We start from the raw sequence: 26,143 nt of genomic DNA, 5'->3' as shown, positions 1-26,143 counted from the left end.
TAAAAAAAATTATCATTCCTACATTTTTATCAAGCAAAATAAATTTTGAGTTTTAATAAATTTATTCCATAATTTTGTGTGTGTTTTTGTCTTTTTGTTTTATTATATGTTACGAAATAAATACCCGACAACACCGACAACATACATTGGAACTCGGTTATAACGAACCCAACTTTTAACAAACACTCGGATGTAGTGTAACACACAAAATTGAAAGTCCCGTTTTAAATTTCCATGTTATATAGTAACAAATTGGTTTGGTTTGAACGAACTAACAACTAATGAACACCGCTTACAACGAACACTCGCTTTTAAAACGTCCAATTTTTAGACAAAAATTGGTTCTACGACTCGGTTATGACGCAGGCACGTGCACATGTTACGTTCTAGAAAACAATAAACATTTCCGATATTGCAAAAAGATTTCAAAAATGAAACATAATACATATTATCATAATGTACACCTATGTAATTGTGTATGTTTCTTAATGAAATAGATTAATATTTTGACATTCGGTTAGAACAAACGATCAATTATTTTAACAAACAAATTTTGAAGTTTTTTGGGTGTTCGCTATAACCGAGTTTCACTGTAATTTCATTGTAACTTTCACTTGTAATTTGAAATTAAACGTTGAAAACGTATATTCTTCATAAAATCAAAATACTGATTTTTGTTTCTATTTTTCATCGATGTGCAGAGCTAGGGATTTAAATTTCCGAAATCAGTGTTTTACAGTACACGAAAATTTACAAATGGGGTATTTTTGTTTGTTTTGCATCCTGTTTGGAGAAGTCTTTCAGCGTTTCAATTTAAATTTTTCATCGACTCATAACTGTCGATTGCAGTATTTCCCTAACTCACGTGAAAACACTCAAAAATAGCTTTTCAAGAGCGTTTCAGTTTCATTAAAATGCAATTAAATAAAATGTGGTAAAAATGATTTTCTTGGTCTGAGTTGCGCCCCAGAAAATCGTTAAGCTTTCCTCAAGCCGGCACACATTTTCCTCAAGTGCTTGAGGTCTTTTTCCTAGCCTATATTTCCCGAGTACTGATGAAGCGTGTTCTAAATTTGATTGCGGGCGTCTGAAGCCTCCTTACCTGAACATTTCTACGCCGAAGCCGCGTTAGTAGTCGTCGCGGCGCGCTTGTCATGAAAGCGTTTCGTTCTTTGAATAATAAAAATTTATTAAAATATGCTCCTTATCGCAGTCTGTAATTGAACGGAAATTGCTGAAATAAAACTCCGGAAATAGACGATTTCTCAAGCAAACTATCATGATTGATTGGGTGTCGATAGTGCGGCATTCGAGACGTCGGTTCTCGAATTATATGTACGGTGTACCCAATAAAGTTCGAAGGAAAAGGAGGGCCGTTAAGAAACCTGTTATCGGAAACGGCAATTCCAACAGTGCCCCACACACTTCCAACTGTTCCTGCTGCTGGAGCGACAGAGTTGAGGTAATGAAACGAAAAATGCGAATTGTTTTCGCAACTAAGCTTTAGAACTTTCAGCCGGGAACTAGCAGTTATCTACACCCACCTGCTTCGAGTTTTAATTAATTGTCTCTCTAATTTGTAGCACAGCTAAATAACTAAGTAACGAGAAAATGCTCGAACAATAAAGCAAACCACTTTTCTGATTAAATAAAAGGGTTAAAGTGATTCTCTCGAGTTAATTTCAGATTCCGGTAGTAAAACACCTTCACCTTGAGAGAAAATAAAGGAAAACAGTTTGTTGTGGTTTTTACTGGACCATATTTCACACAAAACAGGCACTACGCCAATTCATTTCTACACTTTTAGAAATTTTAATGGGCACATTTTACCGTAGTCGTTTTATTTTTTATTACAGTTTTAACTTCTCCAAACCTTGAGCATGAAGCATGTACGTGTTTGACAGTTCTGTATAGTCTGGTGAATTTAAACAGACGTCTGCAAAGTTGCATGCTTTCAGAGGAATCACAGCTTATGATGCTCAAGCAAATAGACATTAACGTAGCACTTGCTCTACAATATCAGACTCAGTTTCTGTTTTACTCGTACTGTATGTTCGCCTCCATTGAATAAACTAAATGCCACTCAAGGCTGACGCATTTTGATCCAAAATAACACCACAAAAGCTCCTTGTGTGTGTTGTGTTAACATATAATGGACGACATGAAATTGGGGAATTTCGAAATACTATATAACAAAACAATTAATTCGCTGATTGCATTGCGACCTGAAATTCCTAGTCATGATTTCGAGCTTTGAAGTGGATGATTAATTAATGGGATGTCTTTCGCTTGCCTTTTACGTAATACCATTACGAAATAATTTAATTGATAGTGCATTTAAGGAGCTGACTTTGAATCTTCACACTAAAATTATTTTCACTAGAATACCTATAAAACGCAGCTAGAGTGAAAATTTTGAAATTTCCAGTTGAAAATCTAGTTTAATTTAAGCAACTAGATTTTCAATCAAAATGTTACTGTCAGAAACAGAAAACAGGCGTAACTGTTTAAATTTTTAGTGTGTAAACAATTTATAAAAATGCATAATTTTTGTGTTGTTGCAGAAATCCCGCTATGCAGAGGAGGAAATGCCGCCCCCGCCTTCGCCCCCACTGCTCCGCGAGACAGTGATCCACGACAATGTCTCTCGCCAAGGATCCCTGGAACGAGGTGGCCGCAGAAAAAGCTCAATAGACAGGGATCAAATCATCAAAGAAACACACAAGCCGGTAAGTCAAGTTTATGATTGCACAAACGAGTCGGGTTGCCCTTTGATAGAGTGGTTTTAGTCCTTTTAAACTGTTTAAAAGTTCAAACGTTTTGCCGAAACCGATGGAATTTTCTTCCACGTAAAACAAGAAAAAACCTTTCCAATCAGTGTTTTTTTAGGATGCGCGTATTTTAAATTAACTTTGCAGCGAGCTGCAACTCGTTGATATCGAGGTGAAGAATGATTTGAAAAGTAATCGTGTAATTTATTTTAATTGACGTTTATGAATTGGCAATTGGCCATTCGATATGTTTTGGTTAGAGCAGGGCTGTTTTACTGCATTTTAATCACAGGTATTGTCATTGTTGGCGAGGACGTGACACAGGTGGCACACACCTGACCGGATTTTTCACAAAAGGAAACTTTTCCATAAATAAGTATGATATTTTCATCTGAAATTCATGACATTTAGACGAAAAATCAATAAGGTTAAAGAACTCGACTCGTATTAAAAATAACTGTTAAACAGATTTTTGTGTGGAAGGAACAGTCAACAAGCAATATCTGGTGTGTTTATATTTTTTAACAAGAGTTATGTAAACTAAAACCTCTTATTGCTACTGGATTTTTAGTGTGGTTTAACTGCCTAATATTTCATTTATTACTACTTTACATCCGGTATATTACATATTGAAGTCCTATTTTTGAACGTTTATTAATAGTGATTTGGCGCTTGATCTATACAATATGAAGCTTTTTTAGCTGCTTATTATGATGGGTATTTTACGTCTCACACTTTACATAAATACAAGTTAAGTCTTATAACGATAAATTAATTTTTACTTTATCTCACACTGAACTGTTTCTCTATGTATGTTTATTTTTTTAGGATTCTTCTACAACTAGAAGAAGAAATTGATTTTTAGACTGAAAATATGGCACAATTACGTTTAAAAATTTAAATTTAAAGGTACGTGCGTTCGCGTCTACTTTATCAAAATCAGAATATCTATAATTAATTTCAAATTGAGAAAAAAGCTCTGTGAAACACTTACTTGTTATAAATTACTGCCAAAATCTTTTTTGCTCTTGTATTTTGAATCTAGTTGTAAAAATTGCTTACAAAATAATTGTTATAGATTTATTTTCAAACGTAGAAAATATTATCGTATTTCTTGCTTTTTTTAGGATGATAACTTAATATTAATTAATTAATCATGAGGAACTGGATAAAATTACATGCGTTGAGAGCGTCAAATGCTGAATTCTGTGTGGTTATTACTACTTTGTGAGATACTGTAAAAATATAAGCACACTCACTTTGTGTATAATTTTATTTTAACTAAAATAAGTTAATATATTTATTTAGTAAATTGAGAATTAACTATCGGCATTAGCAAACCTTCAGCCTGTTAATTGAGCGAAGCTGTGTAAAAAGCTCAAAGCAGGATGTGTGATAAAAAATCAAAGACACGTCGCAGCTGCGAAAAATTAATTAACTCATTTACACCCTTTTTGGTGGATGTATCAATTTAAAAATGTATTAGATGCTAAAAGGACTAACCAGGGTAGCAAGGGTGAGGATGCGACTGTGGTTTTCCATCAAATATTTAATCGCATCAAACGTTTCAGCGTGTATTTTTGCATTTAACAAATGATTCGTTACGATAGGTAGATGCCATTTCTCTTCCGGGATATTCCGGGCTTACCTATACCATAAATAAATTACTTATTTTAGTAAAGCTCGAGCAAAACGGAAATGAAAACAAACAGATTTTTTTCTCTAGATTAAAAATTATGTGTCTCCACATTGCTCGGATTATCAAAATAACAACTGTTATCCACCTTCAACGATTTATGAATGAAGTTTTAAATTTAAAAATACCTGATTTAAAAAAGTATTTGCACGGTAATTAATCGTCAAATCCGGTAATTCTGTTTTTATGTCACCGTGAACAATGGCTGTTGCGGCATAAACCAAGTAATAACCCAAATTCTATTTAACCTAATCCTAAATTATTTATTGCTGTAATTGACGTAGTGTCAAGTGTTGATTTATTATTATTACTGATTAATATTTGTTAACAATCTGGTTCACTATTGGACGATTTTCATTACGAAAGCTAGATGAATTGCTCTGCGGCGTATAATAAATTATAATGATCCTTTCGAGCAATTTAATTAAATTAATATTTAGTCGTAATGTTCGCATTGGCAGGGTGCCACTTATGTTACATTGAGTTATAAAATTATTAACGCATCGTTCTGTTTATGTAACGGAGGAATAAACGTAAACTACTTGAGGTTTTTCCGAAATATTTGCCTCCCGCAATAACAAAATATTTAAGAGAAAATTGTTTAGGTAAGTGAAATCTTAAAAAACCCTGCAAAACAAGTTGAATCACAATTAGGCATCTGTACGTTTGATTTTCTCATTTGAATACTATTGAACTGCAAAATTTCAAATTCCATTTGTGGTTGTAATACCATCATTGTTTAATTCTGGACAATGTTCACAAATCTGCGTCATTGAAAATTGATGAATCAGAAAAACAAACATTTTCACTATTACAAATGAACACATTAAATGAAATAAATGGTTTGCGATTACAAAGGCACGTGTTTATCTTATTTTGTAAACTATTCGCGCGTATAAAAATATTTGATTTTGTTGTTTCGGTTTGAAATGAAATAAAAGCCTTGACTCCATTGAACAGATTTTTAAATTAAATTCGTCTGCTCGACCTGAAAGCTGTCGAGCTTTTGGTCCTTGAAAGCGCACTTGTAGTTGTATCCCTTTAAGAATTGATTTTCACTCACATGATAAAGCTCGGTTCCGGTTTACCCTGACCGTCCGGGACTATTATCCATATAGAGGTGGTGTTGGCATCTGCAGGGGTATAAATTTAGTAGGTGATAACAGAGTAGTGTGGGTTTTCATCAATAGTTGCGACATCTACCGGAGGAATAACTGAGGTTGCGCGGTGGTTAAAAGCGCTCCGGTTCGATGTTGGTAGTGTTAAACCGCGATGTGTCAGAAGAACCGGTGAACGAGCTTAGAAAAATATTAACACGCTTAATACAATAGTCTTGTATAAACAACCGCGAGAACAGTGCCATGGCAGCCACCCGAAAATCCGGTTCGATTTTTGCCCGTCATGTGACTTGAGTGCCATAACCTTAATTCCGGGTTCCGGTGGAGTTGTTGTGGAGTGAGATTTAATAATCCAGACAATTGTTTTAACGTTGATTTGGCTCTGCGAACTTTTATCCTCATTTATTTAACGAGTTTGGTATTCAAAGAACCGACCATTTAAATATTCTTAACACGCTATCAAGTGTTTTGCTTTTTTTCTTAACACGTAATCTTTGGAGGCAAATATTGATTGATCCTTTTTATTGGCACTTGTGATTAATTCCTTTTAGGTCGACCGAACTTACGACCGTTCAAGTGTATATAAATTATAATTAATTACTTCACTCGCACGACATTGGAAAACTCCGGAACCGGAGCGACAAAATTAAGGACTGATTTTTGCCTCTTATCAAGTTGGCGCTCTTCATTACGTTTCATCGATTTTAATTAAAACAAATTTTGAAATGGGAGTAATGAAGGATTTTCAAGTAAACAAAAGAAATTATCTCGGGAAGTATTCCGAACATCTTGTTGGAATCCTTTGACGTGCAGTCTCAACTGACGAAAGGAACAACAAGTGTTCGTTAATTTTTTGCTTTAATTATCCTCGAAATGCAATCTGCATGGAAATTCAGTCGTAAAGACGAAATTAATTAAAGTCTATTTGTTAAAGGACCGCAATGCGGACGGAAGCGTTGCAGGATTTTTTTGAAACATTTTATCTACTTTATGCTGTTATAAATTCACATTGAACACTAAACCAATACAAAGCCATTTCCATTCTAAATTGTTGTCTTCGGAGAGATTAAGCCGTTGTGTGCAAACAATACAAACGCTGCAAGCATAAATAGTGGTCGTTTGGACAACTTTGGAATGAATAACGCAATATCAGCTGAACCTGCTGTGAACTTTATACAAAATTAGCGTTATACACAGTGGATTTTTCCGTTATTTTTGCGATGTAGACACAACACCTGCTCACGAAATAAATTTAGAGTATTATTTAATTTACAAAACATACCGTGTATACCACAAATTTTAATCAAGCAAATTGTAAGAAGTTGTTGCTCGGTGAACCCCTTAAAAATTCAGAGCGCTAGAGTACAATCCTTCCGAGCTCCTTGTTTTATTTAGAACGGCACAGACGCTGCAGAACATTTCGAGGAAGAGCACGAAATCTTTGTGCTTGTTTTAAATCAAGTCCAACTGCCGAATCTGAGCCATTAGTCGATTCATTTATTTGATCGATATGTGAGGTTTGCGATGATTGCAAATATTTGAACATCTGGGGTAGATAGATGTCTTAAATCCGAAGTCGCGAATGCTGGCTGGAAGCCAAAAGATTTTCAAAATCATTGATAGTAGGTCATCATAAGCGAGTCAACTCGTCTGGGATGTGTTTAATCACGAAAATTGGCTCAATGATTGCAGCTTCATTCGGAATAAACAATTTTGCCTCATTCAGGCAGCTGGTAAAGGGAATTTTTGCAAATTAAATGTCACAAACAAATACCAACATGATAGAGTTTACGCGATAGTTGGTGTTGTCGCAAAAATGCTTTTACGGTCGTCGGTAAATATTTGCTGATTGACAGTGTAATAAACTGCATTTATAAACCCCATGATTGCTCTTCTAACATAAACATTATTAGCTCTGTTATTTATTATATCAATAAAAGCAAGGACTTATGTGTGGGTTTCGTGAAAAAATTGCAATAAATAAGTGTTTAATATTTTTGAACCGAATAATTAAATGGAAATTTGCTAACGAATCACGGTTGACATGTAATAAAGGTCATTTTATGATTTATGTGTGACCGGCATGTAAAACAAAGGTTAATGTTGGTTTAAATAAATGGTTTCATTTAATTAAATTCTTGTGGTAAAAAGCCTAATTGCATAAAATAATTGGAAACAACATTGAATTATTTATTGGCGGATTATTATTAAAAATGGGTTTAGTTCCATTAAAACAGCTTTGTTAATGTGAATTGTATCAATACTGAAATATTAATACACCAAACATTAGCCTTATCTAAATCATTACCTTGTTATTAACAATGCTATTTTCGTTCCGCTGATAAAAACTACCAGTGCAATCGATCTTTTTTTTGTTATGCGTATTTCGCGTCCTTGTAACGTGTAAAAGTAAATGTTTAATAAAAATAGTCCACCTCCTAATTGCCTCAATGAGAATAACAGTCGTGCGGGCCAAATCAATAAACATTTTGAATTTCCACCCTGCAGTTTTCATTCCTGCAACGCGCCATCTGCCGCTTAGTGGCAGAAAATCCAAGTGTGTTGCAACATCGGTAGGTCGCGCTTGTCTAGTTAAATTCGAATTTTGAACGCGGACTTGTTAAAATATGCCCCCGACTACAACAAATCCTCAAAAAATGTGCTCCTTGTGTCCTCGGAAAAAACCACCTCCCAAGAAAGCGGTGCGTTTCGACTCGTATGTCGACACGTTTTCGATTTCAGACACTTCCATGCACAGGGTAAGTCTGAATTAATTTTACTTATTGAGTTTTGAAAAGTTTCCCGATGCAAAACAGTGGCGCGAAATTAATTTACTAAATTAAAAACTTTGCGGGAATTAAATTAGTTCCGCTGTTCAAGACATCTATAGTTACATTAACTCACAAACAGAAACTTTGCTAAGCTAAAACAGTTTTTTAAGTTCAGAGGAAATAAATGATACGAAGCTAGTGGCTACATTTACGTCCAAGTGGTGCACTTAATTTTCATTTAGGATCCGAAATTGATGTCCGACTCTTGAAAGCTTGTCCGAGTAAACGCCGAAAGTGTCATCAGTCAACTCTCCACGCTTCAAATAACAAGAAAAAATTCCAAGCGTCTCTCTGGAACGGAACCGTTCGATAAAGAGTCCGGTGTTTAGTGCGCGCCAACTTAAATCCGGAACTAGCCACAATTTCCGGCGCACCGGACTTGATGGACTTGAGCAGTTCCAGCCAAAGGCCCACTTTTCTGCTTACTTTTAATTTCGGGCTTTGCTTTACACACTGATAGCTGCGCCTGAGGAATAGTTTAATAGTTTCAAGTCGTGCTTCAGACATGTGTATACCTCTGAGCATCAATTACGCAAATGTGGGGTCGTGGTGAATAATTAATTATAATGTAGTTGGGAGCGTTTTAATAAACTGATTATTCGTTGGAAAAGTTGCTTTATTTTCCTGGCTCCGAGAAATAAAGCGAAACTGTAAAACAAGTTAACAAAAATCGCATTTCAAACAGTCTGTCTACAATTACATGAAGAGAACTTGAAAAAGCAGCTTTCAGCAATCCTTTGAAAAAACATCACAAAGTGCGCCAACAGCAATATCACAACGAAGACTTCTTGTTAAAACATGATAATTTTAAAATACTCTCCGAGGCGATTCAAAGGAGCTCTCAGTCGTCTAGACCATCAGTTACAGTTTTCTTACTTACATTTTTAAAACCCGAAACTTTTGCCGCATAGGTCAGCAATTTGCCATTTACATCTTAACCGTCCCCATAAGGCGCTCCCTGGCATCTGTTGATGTCGTAATTGAATACGCACGAATGAAATATCCGTTTTCCAACTCAGAGGTGCTATTATGTAGAAACCTGGAACACGGCGTAATAAATGGAACGCGATTGTCTCGAATCCGTTTTTGCGTAAACAAAAAGTCGCAGCTTGGATTAGTTTTGGGCGAACTCCCGGAGGATCAGTCGCCTTTTCGATAACGCATTCAATTACCGGGTGCATGTTGCCATTAATACAAAGCCTGCGAAAATTGCATCTGGTATGCAATTAAGGTTATTGCATTTGCTCATACCACCAAGTATTGTGAAGTTGATTACAATCGTGTACTTTGAATGGGATCGAGCCAATTTGAGGAAAAAATGAATTTGCCAGATTCTTAATTACGTCATTAAAATGTCGCGAAAACGCTGTGTAAAAAGTAATTAAGTGAATCATTTAAGTCCGGTATAAATAATAAGTCCTGCGAAATGTTGCTCGGCTTGATTTACAAGCCCATTTTAAATATGTCGCTTTAGAGGGATGACACATTGGTTGTTTACCGAGCGTCGTTTCCACTGCAGACGCTCGTTAATTAATTAATTACGTTTTTGACGAAATTAAAGTTGGAAGTAATTAAGAGATGAAAACATTTCGCACGAACACAAGTTTACAGGCGGGGTCGGCGCTAAAATTAATACTTTTGCACCAACCTGGCTAGAAAAGGCGTTTTCATTACAGAAATTGTGTAAGTGTAAAAGTGGCTGTATTTCCACTTCGATGGTTTCTTATCTTTGTCGAACATAATAGAGAAAATAGTCATTTTTTTCTGTTGGTTTTGTCCATAAATACCGTTCAGTTGTCACACTAAATATACTCCCGTGTTTTCATTTTATTTCTGACATTTCTTCTCGATAAGGACTCCATTTTTCAGATCACGGAAACATGTTATTGGTTTTTTTGTATAAAATGAAACGACAGTGACTAATCTGAGACGTATTTAATTATCGGACAACAAACATCGAGGTAATCCTCGGATAACGAACTATGACAAAGCTAATCTCCGGCGGAAAAGCTCCGGAAACTTTAAAACATTTCTTATTATCGATTACGTAACGAAAGCTTGAGATTTATTATGCACTTTGGATAGATAATGCGAATATAATTTATGTTCCTTTTACGATGAGAGTCAAATGAGGGTTTTATAGCTTGCATAGGAAGTACACTACGTTCGGATATTTTTTGCTGGGATTTGCGGATCAAATATAAAGCACATCTTTCGAACAGATTTTATTGGTGACAGAAGCAACGTCTCGGTAAAGTTCTGACAATCCACCCTTTAGTGATATTGTCTGACAACTTGCAGCTGCTCTATTTACTGTCTTTGGTTTTGTTATTTGAAGTGTTGATAAGACGACACCGTTGCACTTGACAGCGCTTTTCTCGTTCATTTCCAAGGAATTCAAGTGGAACAATATCTGTAACTATCCCACTTTTGCCGGTGTTAAATCGACAGTGCAACGTAGATCAATAGCTTTTCATTTCAAACTGTCTGCCACCTACAATTAATTTTATACGTTGTTGTATTTGAAAAATCCCGATTTTAGAAAAACACTCATATATTACGTACAAGGGTGAACCTTTTAGGGCTGGAAGAGATTTGACAAATTTATTTATCCCATCGGCGCAGTAGATAGTCCAAGAAACATACACAAACACGCATTAAAAGAATAAAGCAGTGAAAAAAGAAGTTTCTCGCTCGTTATGATTTATAGGAATTTCAACAGAAGAACTGGGAAAGCCGGGAAAAATGCCTGTATTTTAGCTAAATAAAAAATGTGCAACGTTTAAATTTCAGCTACCAGTAAATCTAACACTGGCGCAATTTATAAAGCTGGATACCAGATGAGGAAAAGTTAAAAAGTTAAGACATAATCCTTCAGCGATATTTCACTTTGTTATTGTTATACATGTTGTGTTTTTTGAAGTGGTGATGTAGTTTTCATTTCTTTTTTTATTCCAAGTCATATAATTTTTTTATCACGCAACTTTCGTGCCCACTTAAATTTTATTTTCGCCGATGAAAATACGTCTTATTACTGCGGATGAAGTGCGGAACGGAAACCTGGAAAAAATTATCAAGGCTTCCCGTTTTTGTTGACTCACGTTTCCATCACTATTTCGTGAAAAATTCCCATGTTTTATTCCCTCAGTCTGCGAGAAACTTCATTTACGAACTAATAATGAACAGTGCTTAATTTAGAAGGGCTGATTAACTGATGGCGCATAATTTCCCACGGGGACGTTTATCCAGTCTAATGAAGCGGTTGAGATTCTTATTTTCCGGGTTTGGAAATTTGTCTGCAGTTTGCAATAATTGCAGAGTGTTTGGGCAAATACACGTGCATGCACAATAATCCCAACGATGTTCCATAATGTGCATTCGCCGTGTCCCGGTTCGTCCATGTAATTGACATTCTACCTTAACCACATTTTAAATATAAAACAGGTTGAAATTCACGAAGATAGCCTGTCTGGACTTTGTCAGCTAAGGGAATTGCTAACTCAGCTACAAGCGAATCACAATCTTTTTGTTCCGTTAATCTTTGCTCTTATTTTCGAAAGACGTTGCTAAATTGGCTACTGTTCCTGAAATATGCAACAAAGGGCTCTAGACCATTGTGTACGCTAGCGGGAGCAGGTTTCATTATGCCCCGGAACTCCAATTACTAATTTAGTCAGAATTATTATTGCTTTTTCCAAAATTATTCTCAAGCACCATTACATATTAATGCTTTAATTTGTAATTTAACTAATTTTATTTCTTTTTCTTTGACAAAATTGTTGTTTTTTATAAGACGTGTTTGAAAAATATAAACCTATGTTGATGTTTTGTTTTTTCCCTCTATTGTTTTCTGCAAACAATACTTTGCTAAATCATAATAAATAAATCAATTGACTCGTTACTTTATTTTTGAATTCAGAATATTCCAAGTACCTAATAACAAAAATTGTTTCTTTCTGAATTCCTCTCGTTCGAGTTTATCATTTTCTCTCCGCTACGAGAATTAGTATTTTATACAAGCAACACTAATTTCATTCTAAACGCCTGATATGCATTTAAATATAGCCACGCTTTATTGAATTAAAGCGTAAAATTTCCTCCAAATTAGTCCAAATAATCATTTTACTTACTTTTCTGAAGTTTTCAAAAATATCGTTTACGAACATATTGTAGGTTTTTCATCTAACAATTATCCTAAAAATAAACAATAACATACAACACTTGAAGTTTTGCTTTTAATAAACAAGTAGGAAACGACTATCCCGGCGCATCCACCAAATTTGTTAAGGTTTTGTAACATTTATTTTATGGCTTTTCGTTTGAAAATGTGGCAAACAAGTTGAAACGTCATAAAATACTGCATTGTTTTTGTGACGGGAAGGCCACAAAAACCTTAACCCCTAGGTAGGACTCAGCGTGCGCCGCGACGCCATCCCTCAACCGGCGTCGTTTACGCAGCATCCCTCTCAGTATTCAAACTGACGTCGTGACGCTCGTCACGACGCCGCCACCGGCCGCGCGTAATTTACGTATTTTGGCGGTAACCAAAAACAACCCCAATTACTTTCCCCCTTATCATTTTTGCGCCGCAATGGGTTGAATGACCAATTTTTAATGAATGTGGAGTGAAAATGTGAACCATCATGGGTTTCAACGACAAAAAACTGAAACGACTTCGTCGTTTTCGGTTCTTCGGCAGGGCGAAAGTCTACTTGATGGTGCGATGGCCAATGCTGGTACGCTTGATCGCTGAAATTAATAATGTTAGAATAGATGGCATGTATGTGCACTACTTTGGAGCACTATTAAGAGGCGGTATAAATTATTATGGAGGCGGTCGCAGCTTAGACGGCGGCGTCTCTTCTAATAACTTGTATAACTTCGCTTATTACACGACCACCCCTTGATAAATTCATTCGCTTGCATAAATTTGGGTATTAAATTATAACGAGATGACAAACGCAAGGTTTTGCCCATTTTTGATGCCTCCGCACTGATTTAATTAGCAACTAAAAGCGAAAAGCTAACACCTAAATTCAGATTTCGCCTAGAGATAAAGTGCAAAAATATATTAAATTCTTCAACAGGTCATTTGTAAAAATTAAAAACAGGTTAAAAATACTGCCTCGTTGGAGGAGGTTAAATTGCTCGTTTTTGTTTTCGGATTTTCTCATTTACGTTTCTTGTAATTAAGTCAGTTAATTTTTTATTTTACTCTTTTAAACAGACGCTGGATTTTTAATTTGTTTTGCAGCTACCGGGTCTAAAAATAAAACCGAAATAAATTCTTTCTGTCATTTTATTGGTTCTCTAAAATTAATTACGAACCAATTGGTATAGCTTTGTGATGGCTCATATCAACACAAAATGGTAGATAACTTTTTACGAAAACAAAGCCCGAACTAGGTAAATATTTTCATTTCATTGAAATTATAATAGGCAGTTCGATATGCATACATGTTACTAATAATGTCCCCTTCACGTTCGTGAGCTTTAGATGATAATACATTCATACAGTAAAGTGACATAAATGAGCACCCATGAATAACGCATCGCTCAATTTTAATTTCAAAGTGGGCGTTTGTTTGCAAAAATTAAACAAATTTCGCACAAAGCTTTCAAATGAAACAAAAGATTCTACCATGAATTTTTAATAGAACGATCACTGTCTTTTTCATATGGTTTGTTTGATATCTCCACTGACAAAGGATTATTAATATATCAAATAGAAACCTGCGCTACGTTTTAATCTCCCACAGGGTTTTCATTAATTTGTTTTCGCGGACAACGCAGAAAGAAATGAGCGCCACTATTTTACTACTAGTTGAATTGTTTCCTCGTAAAAAGTGCATTGTGACATATGACGTGTTTACAATTTCCGTTTGAAGCTGGCTTTCGCTATTGTGCACTCCTTGCATTATCTTGAGAACAAAGCTATTATTCATTACAGAGACAGGTCCCATAAGCCGATGCAGCTTATGCAGATCGCATTAAACATGGCTAAAAGCTTGCAAGTTTTTGGAATGTTAATCAATATTATTCTTGGATAAATGCCTCGTGTCAGGCATCTGAATTACGAGGATAAATATGTAAAAGACATGAAATAGTTTCGTGTCTGAGAAAATATCAACTGGCACTGCCAGGAACTGCACTTTTTTTTTTAACCCGGCGCCTCCACCAAATTTAAACTGCGTAAATTAATCATAATGTTATAATGAATCAATTTGACGTTTCCTTTGCTTTATTATACCCATTCGAAATTGCACATAAAATCGAGACAAAAAGCCTTTGTTCATTCGTTGGTACCGAAATACATTTAACCATCATCATTAATGCCATAGCCGCTATTTATTTGGTGGAAAGTGAAGTTACCTGCAACTCTGCTATTGTTCAGTTAGCGGTGTTAATGGGGGTTTAATAATCCCCTCGCTTGGTGTTACTTTCTGCAATGCATTGTGGAAGTGGTCTTTTAATTTATCACTTAGAAAGCTTCAATGAAACGTGATTTTATGAAAAATTAATTAAATGGGAAGAAAAGGGTTGCTGAAAAAATTAATGTTCTCACATAAGATTTTGAAAAAACGTGTGTAAGGCACAACATGATGTATGCTGGCACGTTTCTTTAAACATATATCTTTCATGATAAATTATGCGAAAGTCTCTCCAACCTTCAGGATTACAGTAGCATTCATGCTGGAGCGTCTGTAAAGAATACGCGGTGCATAATACTGCGAAATATTGCCGTGAAATGTCAAAATACCGGCGTGAAAAGAAACCCGTTTCCGCTCTAGACCGATAATTTATTTGGAAATTATCTCAATTAGAAATTTTTCGCGACACTAAAGTGCTAAATTTATGGTAATTACTTGGAAAGCATCCTTCCTTTCAACTAGGCCAATTTAATAAGTACTACACTTAAACTTAAATCTCACTTAGCGAATAATTCAAAAGTTGGACCATCAACCGCGGGCTACACCATTATATTTGTTAATTTGAAGGGAAGATCGTCGACTTTTCCCTCTCGCTTTGATCCGAATTTATTGTCATAAATCTCGACTTTGTAGATGGGTTTGTGCACAATTTATCGTGATTCCAGTCCTAGAGATAATTAATTGATGTGCGGCGTTTTGTTCAATTATACCAAAAAGCGACAAAAGACAAGAATAAATCGCACCGTTTGAAATTGCATTGTTCCGAACGCGTTACTATTCTGATCGACATAAACTCATCCACACAAATGGAAACTCAAAAGTTGTGAGCAGTGCAAAAAGTGTGACAAATTAGTAAATATGATGGATTCGCGAAAAAGTCACAGCGGGAGCTACAAACTTAAAACAAGACAAACTTTTATGAAAGTAGAACACTCAAGCCTGCTTTAAAAGATTTGCCTTAACTTCTTAAACTTATAGCATTCAGGCGAGTCTTGTTCACTAACTTATAGTACTGGAATTTCAGTTTTTGCAGTTTTATGAACATTTTCTTCTAGTAAAGTGAATAAACATACAGTAGAATCAGGTTATAGCGAACCCACTTATAACGAACCTGCGGCAGGAACGTACTATTTTTCAAGCAAAGCACAATTTATTTTCTGACTGGTTATAGTAAACCAGCTTTTAACGCATTTCCGGATATAGTGAACTGTTTTTCTTTTATAACGAATTTTTGACCGAATTTTGAAAAATATGTTGGGGTTGATAATTACTAGAATTTTAATTTTTTAATTTTTGGGTAGGTGCTGTGTACTTCCGTTTTATGTTTTAACAAGATTTTTAAACGGTTTTTTAAAGTGCATATAATGCATATTTGGGTTTTCTGTTATAAGATAAAATAACTGCTGCAACACCCTGTTTTAATTTACCTCTTAATAGTAAGTAACATCGGATATAACGAACTTTTGATACATTTTCTGTGTTCTTTATAATCAGACACCATTGTATTTTATTTGATTGTCGGGGCAAACCACATTACCAATTAATTACATGGATAAACTGTTGTTTGACAAACTAAAACTGGAACCAAACAAATAATTAAACATTTAACTGCATGTTATTTGGGCATCAAAAATTTACGATTCGACTAGTAATACGATAATTAAACTGTTTAATTTCGATTGTTACATTCCTAATTATAAATTAAAACAGATTTTTTCAATTCCAATATTTTTTGTTGTGACCAGTGGGCGAAAATATGGTTGTAAATAATGAACGAATGTAAGCTTTGTTACGAATTGATTATAGCGTCTGCCTGTGTAAGTCTTGGGATTTATTGCATTTATGAAAACTTTGGAAGTTTATCTCCTGATGTCGTTTGTGACAGCCCCTTCCAGCTTAGGCGAAATTCCCTTCGACCAGAAGGATTATCTGAGTTTGTAGCATATCGACAATACATCTGAACAATACAGCATTCACGCTGCAGTGGACTTTGTCGGTAACCGCTTATAACCTAGTGTTTTGATATTCAAATAACTTTATCGCGTGTTACACGGGACGTTGTGTGTTCACAATTAAAGCGTCGCCATAAATACCAACACAGCAATTGTTCTTGGTATAAATAATGGTCTGGTGGCTTAGAAACAGTTGAGTAGTTCATTGTGTTCGGAGATGGAGTGCGACTTTATACAGTCAACGAAGTGTGTACTCGAACAGTTAGCGTAGCGATGTCGACCTGGAAGATCTCTATATTCTCTATAGACCGTTTCCTATCTCTCGAAACCGTCTGGTTGAGAAGTTTCAAGTTTAATATAGCGCCAAAATCGTTAGGCGGCCTCGGCTGCGCCTCCTTTGTAAATACCCGGAGACGTTTCCCACATTAATCAGGGAATTTATAGCGCCAAGAAAACAGTGCAGTTGATGAGGGACGCTGCGGTGTACAATTTCACGGCAAGCAACCCGTTGCCGTATCAAACAATACCAACATTACAAATCAATTTGGGTCGATGAAGATAAATCATGTTTAGATTTGTTATAACACAAACACAATTTATTTCGACAAGAATTGGGGGAAAGATAAGTGTGGTGGCAAACAACGCCCCAGTCGGAACGTGGATGACATTTTCAACGACAGGTCATTGCCGTCAACTGATCGAAAAACAGCTTCAAGTTAAAATTCACTACGCAAAATTTATAGTATAATGCCACAACGTGCAGCGGACTTCAATTACCAGAAACGCCGAGAATCCAATGTGCTACATACATTACACGTCTTGCTAAAATGTTGCTCTCAATTAGATACAGTGCCAATAATTAATTACTGACAGCTAGGAATGTGGACGCTTAAGCGAATTCCAACAGCTCGAATGGATCATTTGACCGGAAACGTCCAACTTACCTAGTGGCTTCCCCTTTATTATCCTCGGTACGCGATCGAACCTATAGCTGTGTTAAATCATCCGAAACAACCGATGTTTTGCTTTGCTCTGCCCGAAAACAGCTTTTCTAAATAACTTCAGCTGCAAAGTTTCAGCCAAACGATCAAAATTATAAAACTATAAATGAAATAAGTCCAGGACAATGGAGAGTAACAATCTTACAAAAATAGCAAGATATTTCACTATTTTAGAACAAGCAATTATACATCTTTATCTTTTTGGTAAAATACAAAAATTAAATTAAAAATTCAAAAATTATAAAAGCAAGAAACAATTGTCCTCGCAATCACCCTATTATACAGTAACAGAGAGAACAGGAAAATAAGATTATCAATAACTTTTTCAGCATACTTTATTGTCTCTATAATGAGATGAACTCATAATAAAGACATGCGTTTTATGCGTTACATTTGGTTCAGTTTGTATTTTGAAACGTAAATCCCTCACTATTCTCATAATTTAAGGACATATTTAAATGTGTTACAGTACTTACCTGTAAATCAAATTTTCAAAATGAAAAGGAAATAATTCTCATTGAATAAACGATAAGTTTAATTCGCATTTTTTATAAACGCTTTCGTTAATACAATAAATACACTAAATTTAGGTATGAAAAATTTTAATTCCCCAATTTTTTATTGCTAATGAATATCTCTCAATGTCAACAAAAAAAACATGAACTGGTTTCATTTTCTAATATAATTTGGGCGATAATCTGAGCGTAAGTTGCTCTTTAAACGGGCGAATTACGCTAGGGGGTGAATGTAGTGAAAATGAAACTGGTCTAGGTTTAGGGAATGTTAACACAGACTAACACAGAATAATTAAATTCCTCTCTATGTAATGAATAAAAATTTTGAGTATTATTTCAATGAGAAAAATGGATATTTTTGGGGTTTGTTATTTCTTTTTACTTACGAATGCGTTTGTAAAATATTTAAAGACAATAATTATTTCAAAAACAGCTAAATACTGTTGAAAAGCGCAATAAAAGACGTAGCTTTTCATCCAAATTGGAAGTTAAGACCCACTTCCGGTATATTTTAAAAACGTTTTCTGTGAGCAGGAAATCCCGGATTAATTGGAGAAGTGTACAAATTTTTAGGTGAATATTTTTTAGTTTGAATGTGTCATTTAGGCAAAACAACCTTTTATTTTCGTATTTTGATTCTTTATGTGTCATTGGAATTAATGAGAAACCCTTCTTTAGTTATTTGGTTTAGAGTGTCATTACTGAGCCTTTCCTTTATTTGAAAGTCTTGGGACAGATCACGTTTTGAGGTGGCCTTTATCTGACTTCGACTGAAATCTCGACAAAATGACAGAAGTAAGCACGTTTCGAGCCGCCATAAAAATTTTACTTGTTTTCCTGCTTGGTATATCGGGTCAAATTGGACGATAATCCTGTTTTGGAGTTCTTTTATAGAACGGAATCGATATGTGCGACTAAGCGAAAGTGTGAATTATTTAAAAACTTGTGGAAAGAAATGTTAAATCAACAGTCAGTGGTGTTTTTCACACTTCTTCCAAGTTTTAAGTGGCAATAATGTGAACATAAATGCTTGGCAGAGACAAAAACTCGTCTGAAACTTTTCCGAAATCAAATTATTCCATCAGACTAATCTAAATATTCAAACAGCAATACGCGCTATCAGTGTGACGTAGACATTTGAGGTAGGTCAGCACCTTAAAGCTAAACAATCGCCATTTTCAATGCTTTTCTTATGGGCATTTAAAAGTTTTTCGTATTTCTTTAATGCTAGAAGTGTAGGAACATTACTTTTACAGAGAAATGATAGCTATGAAAAATGCAATGTCGTTTCTTAAAGATTTTAGCAACTGAGCTAATATTTCTGTAAGTTGAACACATAAATCCTTTTCTAACCTAACTTTTTTCAAACTTCAAAATTCAGTTTTTCTTAATTTGGACATCATATTGATGTAAATTATTATGTGGCCTTTTAAAACTGAGGGAAAAATGGTTTGCCACACTAATGACATTGGATTTCTTCTGAATGACGAATTCATGGGGTGCAACCGGCGCAACCCCAATAAACGGGTTGTTTTCTGTCCCCCTCCCCCATCACGAGGGATGAATAGCAGGTATACGAGGGTAGAGGGTTCAGGCACATACATGGTTGAAAGTAGTACGGGTTGTGAGTTCTGTGCTTCTTTCGTGAGTGTCTTTTGTTATCGTGTTTTTTCCGATCGTTCTCCATATCTTCGTGTTCTTGAATTTTTAAAATTCTGTTTTTCCAAGACATTATCTCATTTTTGTGGTACATCATTAGGTATGATTTGTGAATAATATTTTGTTGCGATACTTTGATAGTTCATGTGTAGTAGGTTTTTACATCACAACTATGGGAATGTGTTGGGCTCCAGATTGCAAACACTATAGTACTCGCGATAAATGCCATTTTTTTAGTTTTCCTAAGTCGGGAAAAGAACGAGCACTATGGAAAAAATTGTTGAGGTAATTTTTAATAGATGTTTTGATATTAATTTTTAATTGCTTGTTTCATTGTTAAATGTAGAAGAGATGTAGAACCCGGACCAGGAGCCTACGTTTGCAGCTGCCATTTTCGGGATGGAAGAAAGGAAAATGGTCCTGAATTATTTTTGCACAATATCGCAAAAAGAGCCTATTTTCAAGTGGAATCTCCAGAAAAAAAAAAGATGAAAAAACAAGGACTCCCTTCTTGTTCTAGTTCCGCTGAATCATTAAGGTAAAAAGTGAATCCTAGTTTTAAATTGATTTACAATTTGATCATTTGAATAGTGTTGATATACCGGAAGAAACAGTACCATCGACAATGAATTTAGAGGAAGTGCCATCGACGTCTACAGCCGTAGTTGCAGCACCAGCAGATATAATTCAAGATGCTCCGTTAGAATCTATGGGTGTGCAAGCACCCTTGGTGTCACATGCGGCTCTTGAAGCAGAAATGTATTTTCTCAAAAAGGAAAATGCTGAACTTAAAGCAAAAATACAATATCTGACAGTACGATTTTGCTATGAAAATGTTCAAGGAAATGACAAACTCATTGTTTTATATACCGGTCTTCCCAATAGCCAGATTTTCGAAGCATTGTTTCACTTAATCGAAAAGTTGGACATAAAATATTACCACAAATGGACAGTCCAAAAGTTAACTAGAATTGACCAACTCTTTTTAACCCTAGTAAAATTACGACTCAATTTCCCTCAACTTGATTTGGCGCAACGCTTTGGGGTTGCCCAAAGCACAGTTTCTAATATTATTTTAACATTTGTCCATGTAATATATGAAATTTTATATAAACAGTTTATGACGACAATGCCTTCGCGCGAAAAAAATAAATCTTGCTTGCCAACATGTTTTAGCAATTTTACTAATTGTAGAGCAGTTCTAGATTGTACCGAAATTTTCACTGTGGTATCACGTAAGTCTATGTCAACACAGAAATTAACATATAGTACTTACAAACATCATAATACTTTCAAAGGGCTAATTGGAGTTGCACCCAATGGTGTCATCACATTTGTAAGTGATTTATACGTGGGATCAACTTCTGATCAAAAAGTTGTTTTAAATTGTGGAATAATCGACATGTTAAAAACTGGAGATATGATTTTAGCCGATAAGGGATTTTTGATCCAAAATATTCTGCCACCAGGGGTCACTTTGAATATTCCACCTTTTTTATCAAATGTCCAATTTACACCAGAGCAAGTTAAGTGTACCGAAAATATTGCACGTGCAAGAATACACGTCGAAAGGGCAATACGCCGATTAAAATGTTATCATATTTTAAATTTTTTGCCAGAGTCTTTGTGCCACTATGGAGATATTGTTTTTAAAGCGACTGCCGCTTTAACAAACCTCCAATTTCCATTAATTAAAGAGGTAGCAGAATTGTTTCAGGATTGTGATGATTAAAATAATGTAAAATAAAAACCATCTATTTATATACAGTTTATTATTGTGAAATAAAGGAAATATATTGGTCAAGATAAAATTCTTTTAAAATATTGATATTTTCTGACCACCCCGGATCTTTTTCAATTTGAAATATCTCTGTGCACTTTGGTGTCCACACGACAAAGTAGCAGATACTTCGACCAGTGATGTGCATTTGCCCCTGTACTTGGTGGTAATAATTGTGATTGCTGTTAAGATTAATGTCCTCATTTTCATCCCTCCAATAAAAATATTTTTTATCCTTCAGGGCTTCAGACAAACTGTCAGTGTCCCTATATTTATATGGGCATTTAATTTCGAGAATCCCATCTTCTTCCACTAATCCATCAGGACTTGCTCCCAAAAAGCCTGATTCTTCCAACCTACAAAAAAAAGTAATATTACATTATTCATCTAAGTTATACGTGTTAATTATTTTCGACCTACCAAAATCCCGTCTCTTGGACTTTAAGATTCGTCGCTTCTTCAAATTCTCTGAGCGCTGTCTTCTCGTGGGTCTTACCCCACTGCACAGCAGCAACCCTGTCAAGCGAATAGCCTTCCGCCAAATTTTTAAATAAAGAGGGTGGGAATCTTCGTCTACTGCAAGCAGATAGTACCATGCCAAACCTGCTGGCCGTTAAACGATGTTTCCTTGCTACATGCCAATTTTCGTTAACATGTTGGCCCCGAGTGCACGCCTCAACCAGTTTAATGCGTGCCTCATCTATTCTGCACTTCTCCAAAAGAAACTTTTGTTTGTCTATGGCCTGCACGTATTCTAAGCTTTGTAGAATTTCTTCGATATCTGCAATAATTTTTCTGGCTTCTTCACTTGCTTCTGGTCTTAGGAGCCAAGTGAAGCCCACCACATTCGTGACGCCTATTTCGGCACGGAACTGAATAATTTCGTCCTCAGTAGAGGACCTAGACAGTGCCGTATAGTTTGATAATTTCGGCTTGTAAACATCAGCTAACTTAATGACTTCTGTTTGTGGTGTTGTTTTTGATGGGGCACTCCACTGACACTCAATGTCAGTAGCACTTACATTATAATGAGCATAATATAATGCTGCAGCCATATGATGGCAAGCCACGTTGCCCCTTGGGCAGGTACAATGTGCCGTCTTAACCCCTTCTTCTAGGTCATATGAAATCTAAAACACACTTTGTAGAAGAAATGTCTAACAGTTAAATAAATACAAACCTCCACAGTATAATTTAGCTTTTTCATGCTCGGTAGAACTTCTGCAGAAATTCTCATCGGTTGTACTGTGCCATCAAACCTAAATTTGGTGACGTGACCGCTGGTAAAAGCATTTTCTCCCCGAACTAAAAAGCGATTACCGTCCCCAAAAAATTTCGCAATAAAGTGAAACTTAACAATGTGCTTTTCTGCCACTAAAATGCATAAATATAATAGTTTCTCAAAGTATAATTAAAGCTTACTCACTTTCTCACCGACAACGTGGTTCCCTGTATTCTTTTATAAAGTTCGTATTTTCACAAAAAGTCACTTCTAAATTAAATTAAAGTCTCTAGTGGCACAAATTACACCCGCTGCAGCTATTTGACACGTTATTAACGCACAAACACAACCAAAAAACCGAAAAACGTATTACACCACATGTAAAAGACTGGTTGTTTAGCTTTGAGCAACTGACCTACCGTAATAAGAGTGGGGAGGTGACGTCACGACTGATAGCGCGTATTTACGTCCTGACTTAATTTTCAATATTACATCGTAAATCTGCAATTGATGGCTGGCTTAATTTTAATATTTACGAATTTTCTTGATTGCAGGGAAACGACAGCTGGCAAGGCAACGACAGCGATCAGGTGAGTGATTTCTTTTTGAATCTCGACACGTTTTGGCTTAATTCAAAGATTTTCCGACGTGTGTATAGTTGGTTGTCTTGAGCTCGCTCGGTTGGAAATTCACACATCGATCAAATCGTCGATTCATTTCATAACCAAAGCTTCCATTCCATGCAGAGGAAGAATTTATAGGTATTTTAGGAAAACTTGCGGTGTTCGGATTTGGGGAGACGAAAAGAATTTATTTTCGTTTTCAAGTGAACAAAAAGCAGTGTGATATTCGCACCTGCGTGAGAATTGAAATTCTTCCGCATGTATGTATTCAGAATTCAATCTTCACCCTTATTATGCTTTCATTGGAAACTTTTACTACTCGGGCTGTTTCTACACAAATATTTTCACAACTCGGAGTTTCGCTGCTCGTACTCGAGTTAAATAAATGATAATAACACACTAAAACAAGATCACCATTAGTTTGAATTTATGGAGCTATAAAAGTAATATCGAGAAAACTTGAGGCAGGTCTAGTGCATCCGCCTGATAGCTGGAGCGATCTAATAAGTACGAGGATAGTACCGGCTTATTCAAATGCTTCTCCGACGTAATAAATAAAATATATTAGGCGCGCCTTAAACATATTTCGCACGAAAAACTTCCAAACTGTTTTCCATAAAGGATAAATCAACAGTAATTTCACCAGATATGTCACTGACGCGGCTTTTATTGATTCATAAGAATACATAGCGTGCGAGACGAGAAAATGTGTTGAATATTGTCAGGGTTTGATTTGACTTTTAGGAACCATTTTTTTTTAATTATGGTAAATTTATTGGAACACATTGGAACCAAATGCGACCTATTTTTTATTAATAGATTCATCCTGAACGAACGTTTCTAAATATAAAATCTAGATCCGACTACTGATTTTTTAAAATAAGTAAAAATAAAGCTATATTACAATCGATGGTAGTTACGAGTCCCCATATTTCTCTATTTTAGAGTAAACGCAACGAGAAGCTAGATTTTATCAGCAGATTGCTCTTGTCCACTCGTTTGTTCCCTCTAAATTACATTTATAGCCGAAACGAAACTAAGGTATACGTATAAATTGTAATATGTTGGCATTATTGGGATATTTGATTAAGATAAAGTCAGCAACAAAAGCATTTTCCGTTAAAATGTGATACATTGTTTGGGAGTTGTAATTTAATGTGAACCATATTGATTTAATTAGCAAATTTCATGAGTTTGCTACTTGAACAAAAATATTTGTTGTTGAATTACCGTTGGACTAATGTTCAACTAAAACAAACTGGCAAAACAATGTAAATTAATTAATAATTAAATATTAAAATATTTCGTTTAATTTAGTGATGATTATTTTAGAGCGTTGTTTTAACTAGTTGCTCTGCGAATTTAAATGAAGTGTCCGTATGTATTTTATTATTTAAATGAGTAATTAGGTAAACAACACAAGTTTTTTAATCAAATAGCATTGTTCCTTTTGAACTAACAATGATGATAAAACACAGGCGTAAAGATGACCTTACGATAGGTCGAGTTAATAACTAATCTAGACTTAAATTTAAAGAATCAAACAAAAAGTTAAAAGGAAATAAATCATTCGTAAATAGAGCGTCTTTTTTTCTGTAATACTATTTCTTTTTTTTTTCGTATATGTTCTCTACCAAAACTTCTATCTATTCTGTTATATTATTTATTATACTTCTTCATATGTAGGTGCTACTTTGGTTAAGTTAAAGTAGTGATTTACGTATTTTTTATAAATATTATAAAAAGGGAAATGTGTAGATTATTGGCACGACGAGAAAATCACATAAAAATATAAAAATAGTCCAAATTCAAGACAATTATAAATCTTTTTTTCACTAGAATTAGCACGACAAAATAATTGAGCTAACGACAAAAAAGTAAAATAAGAAAAAAAAACAAAACCGACAGTACCAAAAGACGTTGTAGTGAGAGAGATATTGTATCAACTTGTATCTGTTTTTCATTCAAATTGCTTATTTTTTATTACTTATTGCATTTTATTTTGGATTTTTCAAAATGTTATGATATTTCATTAATTTTACTCAAAGTTCATAATAATAATACTCTCCTTAATTTGTATACTATTCTATCGGTCCTATTTTATAACTGTACAGATCCAACAAGGATCAGCATTTCTTGGATGTAATGCAAGGAAAACAAAAAGATTTTGTCCCAAAAATATGTGTTTTACCCCACTTTTGGTCTCTGCACTGGAGCTAGATAAAAGTTGAGTGTTTTAATTGTAAACTGGTGTATTGGGTGTTGTCTAACTAAAAGCATAGTGCGGTACAATTTACTTAAGCAGGTTCAAGGAAAATAGGTTTCAAAATAATGCAAATTATTTAGTTTTCGGTTTTTATGTACACAATCACTACTAACTTATTAGTTACATTTTAAGAACATTGGTAAATTTTAAAGGAAAAAAGCCACATTTTAAGTCATCTTTATTGAAAAGAAAAACTCGTACAATTTTTAACATAATTTTTGAAGATTTTTTTTCACTTTGCGATTACCCTACTGGAAATTTATCAAATTGGAAGTCCT

The 26,143-nt window shown here is 35.0% G+C and overlaps 3 protein-coding genes across 22 annotated transcripts in view; 2 read left to right on the top strand and 1 right to left on the bottom strand.

The window, feature by feature from the left end:
* dlg1 (discs large 1) overlaps positions 1-26,143 on the top strand; it is a 214,229-nt gene that overhangs the window by 140,881 nt on the left and 47,205 nt on the right. For 10 of the 13 annotated variants that reach the window (XM_064356389.1, XM_064356388.1, XM_064356390.1 and 7 more), the window contains 2 exons: positions 2,565-2,729; positions 23,531-23,566. In XM_064356389.1, coding sequence (XP_064212459.1) covers positions 2,565-2,729; positions 23,531-23,566 — 201 coding nt within the window. Of the gene's footprint in view, positions 1-1,141; positions 1,463-2,564; positions 2,730-5,738; positions 6,004-8,093; positions 8,345-12,919; positions 13,153-23,530; positions 23,567-26,143 lie in introns of those variants that run through there. The other 3 variants (XM_015984998.2, XM_015984999.2, XM_015985000.2) reach the window with 3 other exon arrangements.
* LOC135265273 (uncharacterized) lies at positions 19,414-21,785 on the top strand. Of its 4 annotated transcripts, XM_064356393.1 has the most exons (6): positions 19,428-19,638; positions 19,697-20,074; positions 20,127-20,259; positions 20,321-20,512; positions 20,566-21,209; positions 21,273-21,785. In XM_064356393.1, exons 2-6 carry the CDS (start codon positions 19,735-19,737, stop codon positions 21,704-21,706), a joined length of 1,743 nt encoding a protein of 580 aa, XP_064212463.1. In that variant the 5' UTR covers positions 19,428-19,638; positions 19,697-19,734; the 3' UTR covers positions 21,707-21,785. The 4 variants fall into 4 exon arrangements, 1 of the variants encoding a protein (XP_064212463.1); XR_010333874.1 differs by having other exon boundaries at positions 19,414-19,457; positions 19,572-19,638; positions 19,697-20,259; positions 20,566-21,785; XR_010333875.1 differs by having other exon boundaries at positions 20,130-20,259; positions 20,566-21,785.
* Positions 21,730-23,459, bottom strand: LOC135265968 (uncharacterized). 5 transcript variants are annotated; one of them, XR_010333876.1, is made up of 5 exons: positions 23,181-23,459; positions 22,935-23,128; positions 22,597-22,884; positions 22,175-22,535; positions 21,730-22,110 (listed from the first exon to the last, which is right to left on the bottom strand). XR_010333876.1 is itself a non-coding variant. In XM_064356398.1 (5 exons), the coding sequence occupies exons 3-5, from the start codon at positions 22,989-22,991 to the stop codon at positions 21,747-21,749; spliced, it is 1,131 nt and encodes a 376-aa protein (XP_064212468.1). In that variant the 5' UTR covers positions 22,992-23,059; positions 23,112-23,128; positions 23,181-23,459; the 3' UTR covers positions 21,730-21,746. The 5 variants fall into 5 exon arrangements, 4 of the variants coding, with proteins under 4 accessions (XP_064212468.1, XP_064212466.1, XP_064212467.1 ...); XM_064356398.1 differs by having other exon boundaries at positions 22,175-22,884; positions 22,935-23,059; positions 23,112-23,128; XM_064356396.1 differs by having other exon boundaries at positions 22,175-22,884.

This window comes from Tribolium castaneum, chromosome 4 (genome assembly GCF_031307605.1).
Source record: "Tribolium castaneum strain GA2 chromosome 4, icTriCast1.1, whole genome shotgun sequence".
Lineage (NCBI taxonomy): Eukaryota > Metazoa > Arthropoda > Insecta > Coleoptera > Tenebrionidae > Tribolium > Tribolium castaneum.
The sequence above is the reverse complement of the archived record's forward strand: the minus strand, read 5'-3'. Positions and strand labels throughout refer to the sequence as shown.

Bases quoted from the DNA above. Each gene is read 5' to 3' on its own strand.
- LOC135265273 (XM_064356393.1), top strand. From the start codon at position 19,735: ATGTGGCCTTTTAAAACTGAGGGAAAAATGGTTTGCCACACTAATGAC. The intron at 20,260-20,320 runs GTAATTTTTAAT...TGTTAAATGTAG, and splicing joins CTATGGAAAAAATTGTTGAG to AAGAGATGTAGAACCCGGAC. The intron at 21,210-21,272 runs GTAAGTCTATGT...ATACTTTCAAAG, and splicing joins AATTTTCACTGTGGTATCAC to GGCTAATTGGAGTTGCACCC.
- LOC135265968 (XM_064356396.1), bottom strand. The intron at 22,885-22,934 runs GTTTGTATTTAT...AGTGTGTTTTAG, and splicing joins AGCTAAATTATACTGTGGAG to ATTTCATATGACCTAGAAGA. The intron at 22,111-22,174 runs GTAGGTCGAAAA...TTTTTTTTGTAG, and splicing joins GTCCAAGAGACGGGATTTTG to GTTGGAAGAATCAGGCTTTT.